The sequence below is a fragment of the Chiloscyllium punctatum genome, chromosome 27 (genome assembly GCF_047496795.1).
Source record: "Chiloscyllium punctatum isolate Juve2018m chromosome 27, sChiPun1.3, whole genome shotgun sequence".
In the NCBI taxonomy this organism is placed as follows: Eukaryota; Metazoa; Chordata; class Chondrichthyes; order Orectolobiformes; family Hemiscylliidae; genus Chiloscyllium; species Chiloscyllium punctatum.
The window spans coordinates 29,965,894-29,989,557 of NC_092765.1; the positions used below are offsets into that span (position 1 = coordinate 29,965,894).

Sequence of the window (23,664 nt, forward strand, 5' to 3'; positions counted from 1 at the left end):
ATAGTCCAACAGGTTTATTTGGAAGCACTAGCTTTTGGAGCACTGCTCCTTCATCAGGTGGTTGTGGAATATGAGATCCTTAGACACAGAATTTATTGCAAAAAAAAAGTTTAGTGTGATGTAACAAATTATATATTGAAAAAGACCTGGATTGTTTGTTAAGTCTCTCATCTGTTAGAATGACCATGTTGGTTTCAGTTCTTTCACATGTAAATCACAAAACATTTTTTAAAACTTACATTCTTAAGTGAACTTTAACAAGTGGTGTCATGTCGGCCCAGATAATGCATTAAGATATGAGCTGCACTGTGAGAGACTGATTCTAATCTTAAAAACTGATTTACAGAATCTTACATGGACTCATGCAGTGTTTGAGCAAAGTAAAACGTGATTCTGCAAGTGCAAATTTACTTCACAAACGTGTGTGTGTGTGTGTGTGTGTGTGTGTGTGTGTGTGTGTGCGTGCGCATGCCGGGGTGTGTGGGGGGGGAGGGGGTTATGAGTTCTGTGACAGTGTGTCTATCTATGTGCGAGTGTAAAAGAGTATAAGTCTGTGAGAGGTTGCGAGTCCATGCATCAGTCTGCGTGTGCGCATATTGCAAACCTGTAGTTTGACATCAAACCAAGGTCCCAGTTGAGGCCATCCTCTTGAGTACTGAACTTGGCTATCAGCCTCTGCTTGGCCACTTTTCGTTATTGCCTGTCCGGAAGACTGCCTTGGAGGACAGTCACCTGAAGGTGCGAGGTCGAACGTCCTGGACTGCTGAAGTGAAGTGTTCTCCAACTGGGAGGGAACACTCCTGTCTGTTGATTGTTGTGAGGTGTTCATTCATCCATTGCCGTAGCTTCTGCATTGTCTTGTCAATGTACCACGCCTCAGGGCATCCTTGCCTGCAGCGTATGAGATAGGCAATGTTGGCTGAGTCGCATGAGTACCTGCCACTGGCATCGTGGGATGTGTCCCCCACGCATAACGGTGGCATCTGTGTCGACATTCTAACACATCTTGCAGCACCTACCATGACAAGGTTGTATGTTGTCGTGACAGCCGTGCAGTTTGCTATGAACACTGATCTGTTTCAGGTGAGAAGTGGAGGTGTGGGGAAGGTCTTGGCGAGGTGCTCACATACAACCTGGTCATGGAAGATGCTGCAAGTAGTGTCAGAATGTTGACATGGATACCACGTTACGCGTATGGGACAGGTAATCATGCGACTCAGCCAATATTGTCGATCTCATGCTGCATGCAAGGATGCCGAAGCATGGTTGATTGGACAGACCAAGCAGAAGCTTGGACCACGCACAACAATTAATACACAAGAGTGTTTCATCCCAGTTGGAGAACACTTCAGCAGTCCGGGACATTCGGCCTCGGATCTTCGGGTGACTGCCTTCCAAGGTGGACTTCGGGACAGGCAACAACGAAAAGTGGCCGAGCAGAGGCTGATAACAAGCCCGGTACCTATGGGGATGGCCTCGACTGGGACTGGGTCTGGGTCATGCTCACTCACACTCTGCAGGAATTGCAAAACCTGTGCCCACACCTCCTCCCTCACCTCCATCCAAGGCCCCAAAGGAGCCTTCCACATCCAAAGTTTCACCTGCACATCCACCAATATCATTTATTATATCCGTTGCTCCTGATGTGGGCTCCTCTACATTGGGGAGACTGGACGCCTCCTAGCGGAGCGCTTTAGGGAACATCTCTGGGACACCCGCACCAATCAACCACACTGCCCTGTGGCCCAACATTTCAACTCCCCCTCCCACTCAGCCGAGGACATGGAGGTCCTGGGCCTCCTTCACTGCTGCCTGCAGGAAGAACGCCTCATCTTCCGCCGTGGAACACTTCAACCCCAGGGCATTAATATGGACTTCACCAGTTTCCTCATTTCCCCTTCCCCCAGCTCCAAACTTCCAGCTCAGCACTGTCCCCATGACTTGTCCTACCTGCCTATCTTCCTTTCCATCTCTCCACTCCACCCTCCTCTCTGACCTATCACCTTCATCCCCACCCCCATTCACCCATTGTAATCTGTGCTACTTTCTCCCCACCCCCCTCTCATTTATCTTTCCACCCTGCAGGCACTCTGCCTCTATTCCTGATGAAGGACTTTTGCCCGAAATGTCAATTTTCCTGCTCCTCGGATGCTGCCTGAACTGTTGTGCTTTTCCAGCACCACTCTAATCTAGAATCTGGTTTCCAGCATCTGCAGCCCTTGTATTTACTTGCTCTCATATATACACTCCCACACACACCCTGTCAAAGACTTTTACCCCTTTACACTCTCACACACTCAACACCCACCACACCAGGCGAATTTGTACTTGCACAATTACAATTTACTTTTCTCAAACACTGCATGAATCCATGTAAGATTCTGTAAGTCCATTTTTTAGATTAGAACCAGTCTGACCATTGCAGCACAGAGTCTCACACAGGGCAGGTCACACCTTCAATGCATTATCTGGGCCGACATGACACCAATTGTTAAAGTTCACTTCAGAATGTAACTTTTAAAGACATTTTGCGATTTATATATGAAAGAACTGAAACTAACATGGTCATTTTATAAGAGGAGAGACTTAAACAATCCAGGTCTTTTTCAACATATAATTTCAGTTACATCACACTGTAAACTTTTGCTATACATTTTTGTCTTACAATCTTATTCTCCACAACCACCTGAAGGAGCAGTGCTCGAAAGCTAGTGCTTCCAAATAAACCTGTTGAACTATAACCTGGTATTGAGATTTTTTAAACTTTGTACACCCCAGTCCAACACCAGAATCTCCAAATCACATCTAAGAATGAGGTTCATCGGAGTTTTGTATTTGAAAAAGACTATAAAAGACAGAATAGCTGAGCACTTGCTAAACAATGGCAGGATTGGACAGAGTCAACATGAATTTATGAAAAGAAAATCATACTTGATAAATTTACTGGCATTCTTCAATGACAAAAGAAGAGATGAGGGGGAGCCAGTGGGTATGGTTTATTTGATTTTGACCAAGTCCCACATAACAGCTTAGCATGTAAAATTAAAGCACACTGGATTGGGGTTGTTGTGTTGAGATGGATAGAAAACTTGTTGGCAGGCAGGAAACAAAGAATAGGAGTAAATGGGCCTTTTACTGAATGGCAGGCAGTGACCAGTGACATATCCTAGGGATCAATGCATGGGCTCCAGCTATTCACAATATATATTAAATTATTAAGATAGAGAACTACATGCAATATCCCCAAATTTGCAGATGACAAAACTGGGGATGGAAGGGGAGGAAGATGCAGAGATGCTTTAGTGAGAGTTGGACAAGTTGAATGATTATACTGCAAGTACCATGCATTTGCTCAATGTGAATAAATGTGAGATAATCCGCTTTGGGAGCAAAAAGAGGAAAGTGGATTATCATCTAAATGGCTATGAACAAGAGGGGGAGGTGGGGGGTGAATGGGGATGTCATGCTTCAATTACACAGCGCTTTAGAGAGATCACATCTGGAATATCATGTGCAGTTTTGATCTCCTAACCTGAGCAAGAATGTTCTTTCTATAGAGGGAGTGTCATGACAATTTGCCATATTATTTCCTGAGATGGCAGGACTATGCATGAGGAAAGCTTGGTTAGGTTTGGAGTATGCTGGAGTTCAGAAGAATGAAGAGGAAACTTTTATAACTAGAAAGGGGAGATGTATGAATGATGTTCCTGACGATAGGGTAGTCCAGAACCAGCAGTCTCAGTCTGAAGATACAGGCAAACCATTAAGGACAGTCGAGGAGAAATTTTCACCCTGAGTGTAGTGAGTCTGTGGAAGTTACTACCACAGAAAGCAGTCGAGGCTAAATATTGTACGATTTCAAGAAAGAATCAGAGGTAGCAACTGGGGCTAAAGGGATCGAAGGATGGGGGGAAAATGGGAACAGGCCAGTGACTTTGGATGATCAGCCATGATTATAAGTGAATATTAGAATAGGCTTGAAGGGCCAAGTGGCCTACTCCTGCTCCCATTTTCTATGCAAGCCTGAAACTGGTTATAGCTGAAAATGTGTTGCTGGAAAAGCACAGCACGTCAGGCAGCATCCAAAGAACAGGAGAATCGACGTTTCGGGCATAAGCCCTTCAAGGGCTTATGACCGAAACGTGGATTTTTCTGTTCCTTGGATGCTGCCTGACCTGCTGCGCTTTTCCAGCAACACATTTTCAGCTCTGATCTCCAGCATCTGCAGTCCTCACTTTCTCCTTGAAACTGGTTATATAAAATATATTCCTCCTTACAGAATTGTTTATTTAATGCAGTATGATATTTTTAAGAATGAAAAACTGATCATACCAAAATATGATAATTTCTGGAATTTTATCATACATTTCAGAGATCCTGAAAGCCACAATGCAAGCTATGATTTTTGGGAAATGTTAAGTTTATCACCTGTCCTTAATTGCACTGAAGGCGGTAAGTGCGCTGTTTTCGTGAAACACTGCAGTCCTCACAATGGAGAGGCACCCATGGTGCTTATTAGAAGAATTTTCACCCAGTCATAATGAAGGAATGGCAGTAATATAGTTCAATTCAGGACATCGTGTTGCTTGGAGGGGAACTTGCAGATGATGTTCCCATCCATCTGCTGCCCTTATCCTCTGGCTGGCAGAGGTCTTGGGTTTGGAATGCACTATCAAGGGAGGGTTGGTGATTTACTGCAGTGCATTTTGTAGCTAGTATATTAGGCTGCCTCTCACTATAGAGTGGTGAAGGTGATGGATGGTGTGTTAATCAAGTGGGTTGCTTCATCCTGGGTGGTGTCAAGTGGCTTGAATGCTCTTGGAGCTGCACTCATCTAGCCACGTGGGGAGTATTTCATCACACTCCTGACTTGTGCCATTTTGATGGTTCATAGGGAATTAAGACGACAGGAGGTAAGTTACTCCCTGCAGGATTCCTAGCCTCTGACCTGGCCATAACTGCACAGCATTTAAATGGCTACTCCAGCTCAATTTCTAGTCAATGATAATGTCCAGGATGTGGATAGTTAATTGTTTGGCATTATTTTAATTAGAAATACACAATGAACAAAGACAGAAATGTGACAAAAGAATATACCAATTTAGAACAGGAAAAGACAAAAACATTTACTTACCAGTAGGCTTGCCAGTAGCAAATAGAGCTAATGCGAGTATTTCAGCAGTGTCACACACAGTGTAAGCTTGTTGTTAGGTCCAGCATGCGGCTTATGGGTTTTTTTTGCATCAAATTTTAATCCATCTTCTATTTCAGAAGGGTTAGTTTTGAGTTGTAAGCAAGGATGCTGGTTAATTTGACATAATTATTCATAGGAAAATCAGAGTGACACATCATGCTCAACTTGTCATGGAAATTCATACTTGATAATGATCGCACTACGTTGCTTTTAGCAAGCAAAGACCATACCATCTTCAAACATCGTTCCTTTCTACAGCGAAGCAATAAAAGATATATATATATCCAACCTCCTGTTGCTGAATAATGCAGAGAAGGTAGGTTCTAAGATAGGCTATTTATCATGAGACACCTTACAAATGCCGAAATATTAATATATTGTGAGAACACTGTAAAATATGGCACAATTAGAGTTAGTATTAGGCTGTATTTCACAGTGCATCACGATATATAGGTAACATATGGGTATCCTGGAAACAGACATTAGGTGAGTAACTTTGGAAAAGTGGTAGTAATTGAGCAAAACTCAATTAGACCATTCTTATTTCTACACATATCTCACACACAACACACCCACACCCTGTCATGCATTGATGAAGCAGTAAACAATTAATGAGGTCTGAAAAGATTCAGTTTTTGTTTCTCAGGCAATGTAATCTCCATCAGTAGGGGCCTTTACAGCCTGATCCAGAAAATATGCTCAGCATTCTAAATACTTTGGATTAAGGCATTAAACTGATGCTCCATACGCCAGTATAACACATACTAATGTCACAGTTTGAAGAGGAGCAGACAGGATTCCTCTTGGTGTGGTGCTAATATTTATTTCCTGACCAACACAAAACAGTTTTTGATCAGACTGCACAAATTGACTGCCAAGGTGTTCCCCAAAGCACTCCTCTGGTCTGCAATTGAGCTCACCAAGATAGAGGATACTGCAACAAATACAGTGGACTAGGCGGAAAGAATTATAAGTAAGTCACTGCTTCAGCTGAAAGGAGTGGGAGGGCTTAAGATACTGAAGGTGATAGAGGAGTGGATCAGGTTATCCTGAAGGGAACTGTCCCTTTGGAAGGGTGACAGGAGAAGGGAGGAGGAAAAAGATCTGTTTGGTGTAGTTGGCAGAAATGACAGAGTATAATACTTTGAATTCAAAGGTTGGGTGGAAAGTTTGGACAGAAGAATCTTATTACGGTTCTGGGAGGTGTCTGAATTTCTTGGTTTTGCTTTCTTGAGAACTTGGATCCTTCCATTAATACCTACATTGCTTCAACCATTCTTATGTCCTTTGCCCTTTATACTGTGACATGTGAGATCTCTAATCCTTCCAACCCTCCCTGACCTTCTCTTATGGTCCACTTGCTCTCTCATACCTTTTTCAGCTTCAGTCAGCTAAAAGAGGTGTTAAATTGGAATAGAAATGTTAATTTTGATTCTTCCCACAGATGCTTTCAGGCCTGCTGAGTTTCGTCAGGCAAATGGAAACTCTATTTTCCTTTACAACTCACATCATACAATATTTGTTTGCTTAAATGAAGAGTGCAAATTTGTAGTGGGATTTCTTTAAATGTCAACTATGATTAGCCTGATAAATTTCTAGCAGTTTTTCACTATAAATGAAGCACATAGCGGATACATACTTTGAAAAGAAACACAAGACAAAGCACACAAAGTTTACTACAGGGAGCACATTGAAAGCCAGCATTGTTGAATTGGAGATAATCGGCTGAGAAACATAAAATTGTCTGTGGGTTGAGTAATCAGATGTACATGAGTAATGATGTTCACTCCGTGCTACTACAGATAAAACACACCATGCAATGAAGTGATTTTTGGTCATTTATGCAGTCACAAATACATTCATATACTGATCCATGTAGTCACATTACCAGATGTTGGAGGCAGTAAAAAGATACTTGAAATATTAATTCAAAAACAATATTTTTATGACCCAAAGTATACCTTGCGCTGCACTTCTTCAGTGAGTTTATCCTGTAGTTGCTGAAGTTGCTCTGCTGATTGCTCACACAGGTGACTATATGTTTCTTTTAGTGTGTTCAACTGTGACATCATTTGTTCTTCTTCTTCCGGAGACATCCTGGAAAGATTCAACAATTAGTAATTAATATTGTCTGCATTTGGGAATAGGGAGTAAAGAAGGGCAAATGAAATGAGGAAGGAAACCTCTGCATGGGATTCTTCCAAAACACACAGTCAAACTTCATTTGATCATTGGGACTTTAACATTTACACTGAACCAATTCCCACTTCTTTTAACATTGATATTATGGTCAGTGCTTTCTTGAGAACTTGGATCCTTCCATTAATACCTACATTGGATCTATCTTACATTGCTTCAACCATTCTTATGTCTGCGATTTCCCTCTATTCTATTTAATAGACAGGAAATTCATAATCTGCCAAATGAACAAACTCTGCCCTTTTTTTTTAAAGAAAGTGATTTCAATTAGGTCAGAAAACATGAGCCAATTGCTGGTATTTAAAAATTAAATATCATACAACTTGGAGAACTCAAATTCCAGTTTCCTTAAGAGTTTGACAATAATTTGTATTAACCATAAGTAGACATTAGGATACAAAATTAATATTTCCATTACATGTCTCAAATAGTATGCTTCCAGATAATACTTAAACTTCACTTTCAAATTGCTTCTGATTCTGGAGGCCTTTTTCAGAAAGGCAGAAAATAGGAGTAGATTAGGCCATTTAGCCCTTCAAACCTGCTGTGCCATTCAAGATCATCTAAATCCCTGTTCTCACTTTCTCCCCAGACCCTTTAGCCCTAAGAACTATATCTATTTCCTTCTTTGTTTTGACCTCAACCACTTCATGTGACAGAAAATCCCATCGGCTCACCACTCCCTGGTTGAAGAAATTTCTCGTCATCTCAGTCCTAAATGGCCTATCTCATATCCTTAAACTGTGACTCCAAGTCTTTTACATCTGGAATGTCCTTCCTCAGTTTCCCCTGACTAGTCTTGTCAGAATTATAGGTTTCTAAGAGAAACCACCACTCTCATTCTTCAAAGGCAGTAAATATGTTCTTAAACGATCAAATTTCTCTTCATACATTAATCCTGCCCAGTCTCATTGTACCTCCCTCTTTCCTTATCTTTTGCCGTTCAGATAATAAATAATCTCCCTTTGTTTTTGCAACCAAAGTAGATAACTTCACATTTATCCACATTATACTTTATCTTCCAAGCATTTGCCCACTCACTTAACTTGCCCAAATCACATTAAATCATCTGTGTCTACCTCACAGTTGACCCTCCCACCAGCTTTGTATCATTTGCAAATTTGGAGATTTACTTTTAGTTCCCTAATCTAACTCAATATATAGTGAATAGCTGCGATCCTAAGCACTGACCCCTACGGTAGCCCACTGGTTGGCTCACAGAAAAAGGCCTGTTTATACCTACTGTTTCTTGTTTGCCAAACAGTTTCTATCCATATCGGTATACTACACCAATTGCAGTTTAGGTTTACATGCTAATCTCATGTGGGACCGTGTCGAAAAAACTTTCTAAGTCCAAGTAAACCACATCCACTAGCTTACCCCCCATCAACCTTTATAACTTTCTTACAAGTTATTTCAACATACAAAAATACATTTTGCACATATGAAATCTGGAAGGACAGGATGACTTGCCAGATGAGATATTTTGATACAATGAAGGGAAGTACTTCTTTATGCATTCATTAACATAGATTATCTTTTAACTCAGCAGCACTGGAACCTAAATGGAGAATTGTTTTATTTTGATTTGTAGTTTGAGCTTGAATTATACCAATATAATTACATGAGATATTAAAAGTATATTTTTATTTAATATTATAATTGTCAAAATATTTCTATGGTATTAGTACCATTTCTACCTTGGGGAAAACAACCTGAATCCAAGTACATTAACACAGGAATGGGATGTTGGTGTTACACGTCATGCAGATGACCCTGCAGATATGCTACTGCACATAATTAAACTTCTTCATATTGCTCTGACAATTATTCGTACGTTTGTATGCACTTATGTATATATCAAATGAAATTATGGTAATAGCAATAAATTTTATCTTAAAGGCAAATGAGAATCACTTCCCACCTGTCCACATTATTTCCTCTGGACGTCTAAGTATAGATTTCCAATTTTTGCATCCGTATTGCAAGTTAAATGATTATAAAGTGGTAAATGTGGGTTACTTTGCTTATCTGTTGATGATCAAGGAATACAATAGAACTTCCTTCACAAGAAATTACTTTGCACAAACCATGAACTCAGCAGGAATTACAATTTGTGAAATCTAAGTTTCCACACCCATATATAATTAAGTTGGGAAGCAGATCTTTTCCTTTCCCAGCTGTTCATTTTTAGTAAATGTGTTGTCATGGTAACAACTGAGATCCAAACACAAATACAAAGTACAACACCAACTAACCTGTTCCCATGCTTTGCTAGAAAAATCTGTGCTGTTTTGACCGCTTCCGTTATTTGATCTTTCTTGGCATTGAGTTCTTCTGTAATTGCCTGTACCAAGAATAAATATTTTTAGGCTTTGCTAGTATGCTTTCACCTGGAATGGTATTTCCCAGTAATGCAGTTTTAGCAACATTAAACTGATTTTATTTGAAAATGTTTTACATATGTTAAATTGTGGAGGGAAATATAATTTGTAAGTATACATTTACTTCAACATTTAATTATCAAAATGATCATAGGCTCTGCTTTCCATCTTACCAACTTAAAAATGGTTAAAGGATGCATGCAAATTTGATGTGAATAAAAATGGGGATCCTATGTAGCTAGTAGACAATCTATTGGGAAACACTGGTTTTAGATAGACAACTATTACCAGGGCTTTTGCCCGAAACGTCGATTTTACTGCTCCTCGGATTCTGCCCGAACTACTGTGCTCTTCCAGTACCACTAATCCAGAAGCTATTATCAGTATGTAATGCAATTTAAAAAAAAATCCTTCCAAGGATTAGAAATTTTTTTTGAAAAAGGACTAACCAGTGATATCAATTTCAAATTTACAATAGGAAATGCAGATCTGCACATTCACAAACAGTGTTGAGCAGAGATTTTGGAGAAGATTTGTACTCTGGATGTGGATCAGGTTGTAAGTTTGTTCAAGGAGCTGGTAGATTTGTTCTCAGATGTTTCGCCACCATGCTAGGTAACATGATCAGTGAGCCTCCAGTGAAGCATTGGTGCCCTGCCCTGCTTGCTATTTATCAGTCTTGGTTTGTTGTGGTAGATTATATCATTTCAGAGAGAGGTTGATAAATGGGCACCAACTAGCCACCAAAAGACATGACCAACTATAACTGGTGACAAAACGTCAGAGAACAAATCTACCAGCTCAGCAAGCAAACCTACAACCGGAGTATGGAGCAGAGTATATTAAATCATGGCAGCAAGAATAAATAGCTGACAACGTAAAGACAGAAAATACTGGAAATACTCAGTTGGTCTGGCAGCAATTGTGAAAAGGGAGATAAAATTCACATTTCAGTACAGTATTCGGAGAAAAGATCACAATCTGCAAACTTCCTCTCACCACAGATGCTGCCTGATCGGATGAGTATTTACAGCATCTAAAATATTTTGCTATCACATTAGTGAAGGAGTCTATTATTTGAACAGGTATGCTGAGGAACCGAATTAAACATGTAAGCTGAAAACAACAATATCTTAATACTGAAAAATTACTTCAAATTTCAATAACAGATGATGGTCCTATGCAGTTACATGATTGCAGAAAATTTGACAGCAACAGTTAAATACCTTTAAAGTTAACTCAATTTTATTAGCTCTAAAATATAGAAGGTCTAAGCAGAAATCACTCACTCTTACATCAGGTGCAATGCAAAATCTCAAGTTGTTCTTTAGCACCTCCTAATATAATGGCACTCAGTAAGCCGTATGCACATTTCAAAGTCAGGTGGTCGTGGATTCAAGCCCCACGACAAACCGAGACCATAACAACATGTATGTTTTTGCCTTGTTCCTATAGTATGTTTGTAAAAGAAGAGTTCACCTCCCCTTCCACTATCCTGTTTTAACATTTCTTCTTCGGACACACACCAAAACCAGTTTAACAGGTTAACTCTTGGAATTACTGCTTGTGGGATCTCTATGCATTCATGGAATGAGGAACTCGCTGGCTAGGTAGCTTTCATTACCCATCCCTAATTGCCTAAGAGTCAACCACAATGCTGTGAGTCTGGAGCCCCATGTAGGCGAGACCAGGTAAGGACGGCAGCTTCCTTCCCTCAAAAGGACATTAGCCAACCAGTTGGGTTTTTCCAACACTTGACAATTAGACTCTTAATACTGGATTTTTGAATTCAAATTCCACCATCCGTTGTGTTGGAATTCAAAACTGGGTCCTCAGATCATTACCTGGGTCTCTGGATTAACAGTCCAGTGATAATATCACTAGACAATCACCTCCCCCTGGCTGTATGTTAATTGTCATATCTCTCTAAATGACAATAGCAATTAAATTCTGCAAATAATTCAATGACTCTGAAGTTCTGGCGATGTTCAGTTGTAAAATATTTATTAAGAATCAGTGCTGGGTCCACTTATTTGCCATTTATAGAATGGTTTTAGATGAGAACTTAGGAGGTGCGGATTTCATTAAGATTGGGGGTAAAGTGGACAGCGAAGGTGGTTAGTTGGGAATGCAACGAGATCTTGATCAATTCTGGTCACTGGGCTGAGGAATGGCAGATGAAGTTTAATTTAGATAAATGCAAAGTATTGCATTTTGCTGGGTCAAGCCAGGGCAGGACTTAGTAAATGGTAGGGTCCTGAGGAGTGTTATAGAACAAAAAGACCTCGGCATATAGGTTCATAGCTCCTTCAAAGTGGAGTCACAAGTAGACAGGGTGGTGAAGGTGGCTTTCGGCACACTTGCTTTCATCGGTCAGAGCACCGAGTATAGGAGTTGGAACACCTTTTTGCAACTGTACAACACATTGTGAGGCCACATTTGGAGTGCTACGTGCAGTTCTAGTTGCTCTACTATAGAGAGAATATCATTAAAACTAGAAAGAATGCAGAAAAGATTTACCAGGACGCTACCTGGTCTGGAAGGTTTGAGTTATAAAGGAGAGGTTGGATAGGCTGAACACTTTTCCCTACAATATAGGAGACTGAGGGGTGACCTCCTAGAGGTCTATAAAATCATAAAAGGCATAGATAAAGTAGATAGCCAACAGCAGGGGGGTTTAAAACTAGAAGGCATAAGTTTAAGGTGAGAGGGGAGGGATACAAAAGGGTTCAGAGGGGCAATTCAGATGGTAGTGAATGTCTGGAATACTAGAGGTAGTGCTGGAACAGAGTTCAATTTTGTCACTTAAGAAACATTTAGACAGGTACATAGAAAGGATAGGTATGGAGGGATAAGCACCAAACACAGATGAAATGAGTTTAATTGTAAATACTAGGTGGCATGGGCAAGTTGGGCCAAAGTGCCTGTTTCCATGCTGGAGACCTCTACGACTAACAGCCATTACAACAACAGCAACCATCAAAAGCTCAAGATGATGATTTCTGCATAGCTTCTTACAAGGGGGTTTGATCACATGGAATCCGGGGGAGGCCAGCCAACTGGATACATTAGCTTGAAGCTAGGAGATAAAGGACGGTGATGGAGAGCTGTTTTTTGGACTGCAGGCCTGTGACCAGTGGTGTGCCGCAACGATTGGTGCTGGGTCCACTACATTTTGTCATTTACATAAATGATTTGAATGTGAATATAGGAGGTATGATGAGTAAGTTTGCAGATGACACCAAAATTGGTGGTGGAGTGGACAGTGAAGGCTATCATAGAGTACAACAGGACCTTGATGAGATGGGCCAATGAGCGGCAGATGGAGTTTAATTTAGTGGGTGATGTTGCTTTTAAGGCAAATCAGGGCAGGGTCTTCAGGAGCATTGCCAAACAAAAAGGGACCAAGACATGCAGGTGCTTAGTTTCTTGAAGTGGAGTCACAGATAGACAGGGTAGTGAAAGTGGTGTTTGGCATGTTTGGCACGGCTGCCTTCATTGGTCAGAACATTGAGTATAGGAGTTGGAATGTTATGTTGTGGCTATACAGGACTTTAGGTGAGGCCACTTTTAGAATACTGCACTCAATTCTAGTCTCCCTGCAATAGAGAGGATGTTGTGAAACTTGAAAGGATTTACAAGGATGTTGCCGGGATTGAAGTGTCTAAGCTACAGAGAGGCTGAATAGGCGGAGGCTATTTTCCCTGGAGGGTCAGAGGCTGAGGAGTGACCATATAGGTTTCTAAAGTTATCAGGGACATGGATAATGTGAACAGCCAAGGTCTTTTTTCAAGATAGATGAGTGCAAAACTAGGTTTAAGGTGAGAAGGAAAAGATTTAAAAGTGACCTAAAGGGCAACTTTATCATGAAGAGGGTGGTGCAAGTATGGAATGAGCTGTCAGAGGAAGTGGTGGAGGCGGTTACAATTACAACATTTGAAAAGACATCTGGACGGGTACATGAAGAGGAAAGATTTAGAGGGATAAGGGCCAAATGCTGACAAATGGGACTAGATCAGCTTTGGACACCTGACTGGCATGGGCGAATTGGACTGAAGGGTCAGTTTCTGCACTGTATATCTCTGACTCTATGACTTATAGTGAAAGGCTTGGCTACCCAGCAGAAAGGAAGAAGAAAAAATTTTAAAATTATTAAGTTGCTTTCAACAAATATACAAAAAATTGCTTCTGGAGAACTAAAACAAAACCAAGAACAGCCAAAAAGTGTTAACATTCCCTAGGAGACTATTACCCTTAGTTCTGTTTAAGACAATATACAAAAATGCTGTTTTTAAAAAAAGTTTAAAAAAAATCAACACCAGGTTATAGTCCAACAGGTTTATTTGGAAGCACCAGCTTTTGGAGCGCTGCTCCTTCATCAGGTGGTTGTGGAAATAAGCAGTGCTCCCAAGGCTAGTGCTTCCAAATAAACCTGTTGGACTATAACCTGATATGCGATTTTTAAACTTTGTTTACCCCTGTCCAACACCAGATCCTCCATGTTTTGAAGAAAGGGACATGCAGAACTCTATATGTAGATATAAACAATTTAAAAATAAGGTATTACATTTCCATGCATGGCACCTCCAGGCATACCCTGAAATAAGCCAAGTGAGGATTCTTGACTTTCCACACCTTTCTACCCTGATATTTATAGGCTGGCAAAGAGGGTGCAAATGAGGCCATAACCTTCATTCTGATTGAACAGTTGAAACGTTGACATATCTGTATCTTTTGCAGATGCTGCAGAACATAATGCATATTTAGACCACTTGCTGCATTTAATATTAGTCTCTTAATATTACATTTTATCTCCCATAATGTTAATTTAAGACATTTGTGTTCGCATACCTGCTGCTCACAAAATGATTCTTCAATGGATCGCAGGTCTCCCTCTTCTGGTAGAGTGTTCCTGTTTTCTATTTCATGACTAGTATTCAAAACCCAGCCTAGGAGCTCCTTCATTTTTTCAACACGCTCATGTTTCTCTTCTTCAACAACTTTCTGTAGTCAGGAATGAAAAAGAAGATACAGTCGGTTCTGCTATAAATGTGTGTGCGTTTCTTCAACGTGAATTAGCTTTAATGCAATTGAAGAATTTAGACTTATTTGTAGAATGTGAACTTTCCTTAATTATACTGGCTATAACACTATTCCGGCCCCATTAGCTTAAATGGTGTGATTACTGCACGATTTTCTTATATTGTGAAATCGCATGAGAATGGAACTATTGCTTCATATCAGAACCGACATTATGTACTACCTGAAAAAATGGTGGAAGCAGACAACAACTTTCAGAAAGGTATTGGATATCTACCTCAAACATAACGGGATAATTGGGGCATGGGACTAATGGGATAGCTCTCTTAAAGAGCTGGCAGAGTAACAGTGGGTTAAATTGTCTCATTCTAGGCTGCATTTCTTTATAATTCTATAAGCTGCATCATAATTGGGTTTTAAGAAGAGATTCCATGAACTGATGATTCAGAGCTGTTAAAAACAAAATGCTGAAAAAGCTAAGCAGGTCCAGAGAAACAGACAAACAGTTAACATTAGATTCTCTCTCTACTGATGTTAGCACACCTGTGTTTGATTTTATCAGAACTGCTAAATCCTGCTCCAAGCGAAATAAGGTTGAACGGTCAGCTTTGTATATTAGGTTGTCACTGATTGCCTATTTAAAAATTTACATTTGTGAATTAAATTAGAGCCCCTTTGATCTGCTGGAAGCTAGCTCCCCATAACTTGGCTTACTTCTCCCAAACTCCACAAACAGGTGAGCTGTGTCAGAACACAAGCTCATTACCCAAAAGTTGCCAATATGAATAAAGCTGAGGGCTTAAAATGGTCCTCCTCTCACAATGATCTTCAAGAGTAGAGTAATCACAGAATGCTCTGGTTGAAATCTGAAACTATGGATTAAATAGGATATCTTTACTGTAAGATGAGTGCTTCCATAATTAATGTTTGAAGGAGCTGAGTTAATCTCAAAGTTTAGTAGAAGATTTGTAGCTCGGGTGCTCGTTGTTGTGGCTCTGTTCACCGAGCTGGGAATTTGTCTTGCAAACGTTTCGTCCCCTGTCTAGGTGACGAACTGACAACCGGAAGCGGCAGAGACAGACCACTATAAATACCGGAGAAAACAGCACAGAAGCGCTTCACAGGAGGCTCCCAAGCACTGAGGATGTTACCTAGACAGGGGACGAAACGTTTGCAAGACAAATTCCCAGCTCGGCGAACAGAGCCACAACAACACTGAGTTAATTTACTGCAAATATGCCAACATCTTTAGGCTTACGTACATACAAACATCATATTGGGAGCAGTAGGCCACTCGGCCCTTCAAGTCTGTCTTGACATTTCCTAAGATCACAGTTTATTTGATTAAGGCCTCAAACTCCACTTTGATAAAGGAATCAAAAAAAGGTATGGGAGTACACAATCAAGAATCCATACTAATTTACCTTAAAAATATTCAATAATCTTACTTACACTGCTCTCTGGGGAAAGACAAATACTACAGACCATAAAAACCTCAAAGATTTTGCCTCATCTCCATCTTAAATGGGAGACCTCTTTAAATCTGTGGCTCTTCATTCTATTCTCTCCCATAAAGGAAAACATTTACAGCATTAACACTGCCAAATCCTCTCATGGTCTTATATTACTTTTCAAGGAATGTGGGCAGTTCTGGCAAGGCCAACATTTATTGATCATGAGAAGTGATTGGAAATTAGCAGCAGTCTTGAACTGGGAGTTAGAAGCTACAGGGTACATACAGCAAAGTACGCCCAAGGCTGTAAACCAAATCAGCCACAATCTCATCAAAATGGGGTTGTAGGCCCAAATGGTTCACCCCAGCTCTTAATTCACATGCAATTCATTGTCCCTATTTTCTTGGTCCACTTACTTCCTCTTCTTCTAGTCGCCTTAAAGAATCACTGATGTACTTCACATGCTGGGTTGTTAAGGTCACCAATGCTGTGTACTGGGTTCGAAGGTCCATGAACTACACAAATGGAAAGAGAATATCAAAAACTGCATTGCTATTTTATTTACAATGAATATTGACAAAGAATTATTTTCATTTAGCCCTGCTTCCCACCTCTTGGGTTATGACATCTGATGAGGAATGCAATCTCCGACGTTTTGCAGGTGATTTTTGGTGAGATTCAACAAAAGCTCTATAAGTCATCAACTGCAATTCATAATCCTAGAGATATCAAGTGAGGTATTTTAAATTCTGTTTCACTGAATTCACAAAAACAAAAGTATCTTATTAATGAATTTAATTCCAAATGTGTCAAAAGCTTACCTTTACAGATACTGAGTACTGTTTAGAGAGGTTTTGGCATTCATCTAATTTAGTTTGATTCTTTTCAATCTCAGCAACCAGTGCCTAAATCAAAATAAAAGAATTTGAGTCTATATATTTCATGATACAAAATACAGTGAGTTTAAGAGCAAGTTTTCAGTTTTACTTAATTTTTTAATAACTGGGGTATTAATCTTTTAGGAATAAGCTGCATAATTGTAGTTCAAACTTATGGACTATCAAGATAGGAATCAAAGCAAAACAAAAAAGGCAAATAAAACAGACATTAGACCAACATTGAAGCAATTATTTTTTTTGAAGTGGACACTTTCTTGGTTGTCCTTGGTTACAGCTGTCCCTCCAGCTGAAGGTCACATCTATTCAAAGTCACAAATTTCTGCCGTAGGCTTCATGTGACTGAACAAGCCGATCCTAAACCTGCAGATGTTTGGGCAAATGGAGCAGAGTGTCCCATGAGGTCGTAGGATATAGAATGCAGCATTTATTTCTGTTGATTTTCCACTGTGCCTCATAGTTAAGATGCCTGGGAACACCACAACTTGCAAGTACCCCTACAAACCACAAATCATTCTAACTCGGAACTAATATTGACAATCCTTCACTGTCACTTACTCACAGCACTGAGGCTGTACCACACAGACTACAGCAGTTCAAGGCAGCGGCTGACCACCACCACCTTGAAGGCAATCATACATGAAATAAACATTGGCTTAGTCAGCAACTTGTAAATTAAGGCATCTCGACTCCAAGAAGAACGCATTTTCATGGACAAATTATCATAATTTTGAAAAAGCAAGCTCCACCCCTTTACCAATATCATTGCTTCACAGAAAACTTCATAATGTCCTTGATGCATTTCTTTTTGCCTTTGTTTGGAACTCTGGTCTTTTGAGAATTGAGAAACCACCACCAAGCAGGCAAAACGCTATTAGGAAATCAAGACACAGCATCCAGTCTATCATAATTCATTTTGCAGAAGTGTTACTTGAAGATTTTATGGAGCTGGCTTCAAGGACAATACTTTTGGTTCAATGGTCCTCCCATTGAATTGATAAACTAGAAAGATCCAGCTAAAGGAAGAATAAACTATTGAAGGCAACAGCACTGCATTCTTGAAGACGACTGGTGAATTACAGTGGATTTAGTTTTTCTTACCATTTGCTGACTAAGTTGCTGTGACAGGATCTTGGTATCTTCAGCCTTGCCTGGCTCCATCTTCTCTTGCTGTGCAGTTGTTTCTTCAATCCAATCAATCAGTGACTGATGGCATCCCCTGTAATTCTTTAATAACCCTTCAATGCTTTCCAATTCAGACTCTCTGCATAGTGTAAGGAAAGGGTAAAATGAAGTAGTTGAACTTAGTCAACTCCTCTACGTAAGATTTCACTCTAGACCACAGCTGTAATTTTCATCCACAGGCTACATCAAAAGGTATTGAATGAACAACCAACATTATGTTCAGAACTTTAGCTTAATAGCTTTAACTTTATAGAAGATGAAAATGAAACCAAAAGGATAAAAGAGAGACATTTACATGTCACTATCATGCATTATTAGGATTAGAGAGTTTAGACATTGGTGGTGGTGTTGTGAAATAGTGTAATATCAGGTTGGCTTGGAACATGGTACCACCAATTAGTTGTCAGATTAAATCTTATGAGAGAAACCTTCTTCCATGTTAGATCATGAAATTACAATGGCACAAATACAATAACAGTTAATCTTCATTGTCACTGGTGTTTAAATTGTTAATAAATTAATGTGAAAGACAAAGCTTCCGATCTATACCAATGTTCAATGATCAGAAAATAATGGCAAACAATGTGAGATCAAGAAATAATTTATTGCTTCAATGTATGTCTTTTAAAAAAAAAGAGAATTGTTATTAAAGCAGATGATGTCAAAGGTGGGATGAATGAACATATGTGCCTGAAGCAGGTCTCAGTGAGAGTAGAAAAACAGCAATGAAAAACCTGTAGAGAAGACTAGGCTAATGGATTTGTAGAAGCATTGCGTTCAAATACAAAAAAAACTATTTAAAAAGTTGCACTTTGGAAAAGAGGACCCAAAAGACAGCTAACCTAATTTCAATTTGTGAACAGATATTTCGCCACCGATCCTTTAGCTGTGCTGCCTTTTCTTGATATCGCTCTAAATCCAAATTGCGTTCGTTATGTAGCTTGAAGAGATGTTCACCAACAGCATTTGCTTGCTGCATTCCCTCATCCAAAGAGGAAAACACATCGTCTTTATCATTTACATCATGAAGCCATTGCTGCAAGTAACAAAGATTATGTCACTTACTTTCATAACAAAAAAAACTTCTAAAACCAAAAATGCGTGAGTGTCAAACATCAATAAAAGTTCAAAACAAATTTTCAGCTTTGTTATTCCCTTTTACCAGTACAAGTGTAACATTCATATTCAGTAACCATTGACTGATATTAGGTTTAATACTTTGGAGTAAAAACAGTCTTATGTGACATAATGTGCTAAAACACATGGTTGGATAAATATGTTCATATTGAAAATCCTCAAACTGACACCAGAATCAGAAGGGATCAATGACCATTAGCATGTTTCTACGAACCCTGTCCTCAAGCTCTTAAAGCACATACACCAAACTGCTGACCATTCAAATTAACTTTTCTGGTCTACATGCAAGAACATACAGCGAATGGTTCAAACTCTCTAGGTTCTTCTCCCCCAAATCTGATTTACTATAACCACTTATTCATGAAACTAACACTTGGTTCCTCTGATCTTCCCAACTATTGGCACATTTGAAACTTCCCTTCATCATCCAAACTCTGTGGATATAATATCACCTCCCGATTTTCTTTATAATATTTTACTACACGGGATGAGGCCTTCATTGGCAAAAACCAGCATATGTTGCCCATTTCTAATTGCCCGTGAACGGTGTGGCTTGGGAGGCCATTTTGGAGGCCAGTTAAGATTCAACCAAATTGACATGGGATTGAAGTCATATAAACATCAGATCACATATGTTGCCATTTTTCTCTCCCTGCAGAATATTACTCAGCCAGCTTGATTTGTTTGGGAGGGGGGTGGCGGGGGGGGGGGGGGGGGGGTGGTGGGGAGAAGAGAGAATTATTGAATTTAGCTTTATATGTTAGAATTACTTGATGAATTTAAGTTCTACAAAATTGCCATGGTGGGATTTTGATCTAAACCTCAGATCATCAATCTGGGTCTTTGGATTATTAAATCTAGTCACATTACCTCTATGCCTCCATTTCCTGCAACTTCAATGCTTCAACATCTCCAATTATGTTTAAACCCATAACACCTTTAAAATTATCCTTCTTAAAAATCATACATAAACTTCTACCTGAACTATCCCTTCACATCCGTCTGAACCTATTTGCAGGCCTTGACACAGTGGCACTATACTATTCTCCTTCAATGCCTCTTCTCCATTGCTCAGCTGATTATAGTTATGAGGGTTACAAGACTGTTAGATTCAAGGAAGGGGTCAAGTGACCTGTTCTGAAGTCTAACTTACAAAAAGCTTGCGAGGTTTGATTACCATTAGAACAAAGGGAATATGAGATTGTTTTACTTAGAACAACAGTTTCCATATTAACACAGTAAAGACTGGGAGTTTCCAAGGTTCCCGGAAGGATTCAGAATATCTGGAAGTAACAATTGAGCTTTAGGTCATACATTTAATTTCAAGATGGAGGATAAAATTAGGGTCTTGAGGCAAGCCAATCAGAATTTCTAACCGGACACAGGGCTAATGTTGATTTACAATAGCATAGGGAAGGATGCAGGGGAAGCCAATTCCGAGATGAGGCCTTCCTACTAATCAATGAATGACACATAGCAGCTTTGCACAATCAACAGACAGAGCAGCTGTTTGGCTCTGCAAACTACCAAGCCATGTGCTTGAGGAAGATAGTCTCTATTCAACATGATGCAGGTAAAAGGTAAATCCTGTTATATACATTTTGGACCGTAGGGCTGCTCTCTCATTAGAGAGGGACAGCTGGTAAATCTGAGGGTCACTATATTTCAGGAGAGGAAAGAGTTTGAGAAGGAGTGCTTCATGGTAACCTCAGCTAGTATGAGAACAGTGATGCACCTGCATCCGTTTACAGATTGCAGGAAACTTGCCATGTGGTGGTTGTGGCTAAAACATGGAATATTTTCAAGTAGTTAAATAGTCCTTAGGGCGAATGAGATCAAGGGGCATGGGAGAAAGCAGAAACAGGGTATTGAATATGTGGAGCAGGCTCAAAAGACAGCAGGCAATCTCTTCCTGTGATGTAAATAATGATGAATTGGAACTAGTTCCTCATTTTCAGATATATAAACAGCATTTTACTTTTTAAAATTGTTCTTAAATCATTCACAATTTCAGATGTAATCGTAGAGATTTTTGAGATGGTTCTGATAACCCTTGCAGGTTTACTTACACATTCTTTTTGCGTATCATTCTTAGCCTGTTTGTCATCCTTGTCTGTTCTCCTGCCAATCACTAGGATGCGTTCTGTTTTGTTTGCATTCTTGTATTACTTTTCTTTTAGATTTATGTTGTCCCTATCTCTTTAATTGACTACGGACCATGTATTTTTGCTAGTAGAGCTTTTACTGTTAGAAGCATGAACTAGTTATGTATCATGGTGTACAAAGTTAAAAATCACACAACAGGTTATAGTCCAACAGGTTTAGATGGAAACAGTAGCTTTCGGAGCGCTTTTTCTTCATCAGGTGGTTGTGGAGTATAACATTGTAAGACACAGAATTTATAGCAAAAGTTTATAGTGTGATGCAACTGCAATTATGTATTGAAAAAGACCTGAATTGTTTGTTGTCTTTTTCAATATATAATTTCAGTTGTATCACTGTAAACTTTTGCTACAAATTCTGTGTTTATATCTGGTATTGTGATTTTTAACTTTGTACACCCCCGTCCAACACCAGCACCTCCAAATCATACATCATGGTGAATTCTTTTAAAAATCTTCTAACAAGTCTATTGCTTTACAGGTTATAAATATTTTCCGGTTTACTGTGGACAATCACTGTCAGCCCACTGAAGCTGCAATTAAATTTGAACCCAAAAGGTAAGTTTCTGAACTTGACATCACAGAAAATGTCTACTTTGTAACATGGCCAGTCTGTGTCCCTGTCACAATACATGTGCTGCTGACACTCAACCATGCTTACATTACCAACTAACTTAGTACTTACCTAATTAACCTTCTACATCTTACATCCCTAAAACATCAGCTCAACCAAAATATTATTGCAGGTATATTTATCAACATCAAAATCTTCTAGACCCATCATAATGATTCTGTTTACTCAGAATCACAGAATTGTTGTGACAGAGGAACATTCAGCCATTGTATCTGAACTGGATCTCTGAATGAGCATTATGATTCAGCCATTCTCCTGACATTTCCCCTCTATAGCTTTACTATTTAAATAATTACCTAATACCGCCTTGAATGCATGAATTCAACCTATCTCACACTTCTAGACAGCGCATTCCAGACCTAAAGGGATTCCTGATCCACATCAGTTTCAAAAATCTGATGAAATTCTGCTGTACTCTTATCCCCCTATTTATGCAAGCTCTTCCAGCCTAAAAACTCAAGGACACCTAACATTCCACCAACTAACATATCTAAATCAACCCCCTCCTTTTACCTTCCATTGACTGTTGATCCTTCAGCTGTCTAAGTTGCAATCTCTGGAATTCCCTCATTAAACACACTTTCTTTTTCCAAAATTCTTCTGAAAACCTGTCTCGTTGATCAACTTTTATTTCTGCCCGTCAATATCTATGCCTCAGGGTCAAATTTTCTCTGAAGTGCATTTGGATGGTTTCCTATGTTAAAGATGCTATTTAAATGTAAGTTGTTGCTGTTGTTACCCACTACTTGGCCAGGGTACCAAGACTTCAAGAATTGTGTATCAATTAGCTATACGGATTACTGAGAACTATCTGACCTGTAGTAAGGTTCTGTGTCTTTCAATAGCCTCCTGGTCTACTGGTACTGCGTCTTCCTCACTCAGCTTCATTTCGTACATTTTTACAAGCATCTCAGCTCCTTGACTGCTTTTCAACATAACATCCACGGTTTTCAGTCTAAAAGAAATTTTTTTTAAAAAAGTTAGTTGCTGAAAATAAAACCTCCGTGCATAAGAATAAAAGAGCAATGGTTTTGGAACAATCCCCTTTCATCTTCAGATTATCTTGTATCTTCTCTTGTGGCAAAATCATATCTTTACATCTACTAATTAGATATTCATTTAACTTGCCTTGAGATACTACAGTGGAGCATGCATTTCCTGAAGTAAGCTCAGTTATAGCATCAACAAATATGAAGATCGCATTCTCTAAATTAACAATAGCTTGAAGTCAATTTTGCCACAATCTGAAGGCAATATTTTTCCACTCCTTTAACAATATACCTCAATGTTTTAACAAAGAGATTTGGAAAAGGAATAACTGTGCAAAAGAATTTAGCCTGTACGGATTTTTATCTACAGCCTGATGATCTAAAGCTTGA

General features: G+C 39.5%; 1 protein-coding gene across 22 annotated transcripts in view; it reads right to left on the reverse strand.

Annotated features, from left to right (window-relative positions):
- Positions 1–23,664, reverse strand: part of macf1a (microtubule actin crosslinking factor 1a) — a 599,180-nt gene that overhangs the window by 217,003 nt on the left and 358,513 nt on the right. For all 22 annotated transcript variants that reach the window (XM_072548450.1, XM_072548451.1, XM_072548439.1 and 19 more), the window contains 9 exons: positions 23,102–23,240; positions 19,195–19,388; positions 18,269–18,431; positions 17,093–17,176; positions 16,883–16,990; positions 16,688–16,786; positions 14,629–14,781; positions 9,652–9,740; positions 7,156–7,291 (listed from right to left, as the gene is read on the reverse strand). In XM_072548450.1, the coding sequence (XP_072404551.1) occupies positions 7,156–7,291; positions 9,652–9,740; positions 14,629–14,781; positions 16,688–16,786; positions 16,883–16,990; positions 17,093–17,176; positions 18,269–18,431; positions 19,195–19,388; positions 23,102–23,240 (1,165 nt within the window). The remainder of the gene's footprint in view (positions 1–7,155; positions 7,292–9,651; positions 9,741–14,628; positions 14,782–16,687; positions 16,787–16,882; positions 16,991–17,092; positions 17,177–18,268; positions 18,432–19,194; positions 19,389–23,101; positions 23,241–23,664) is intronic.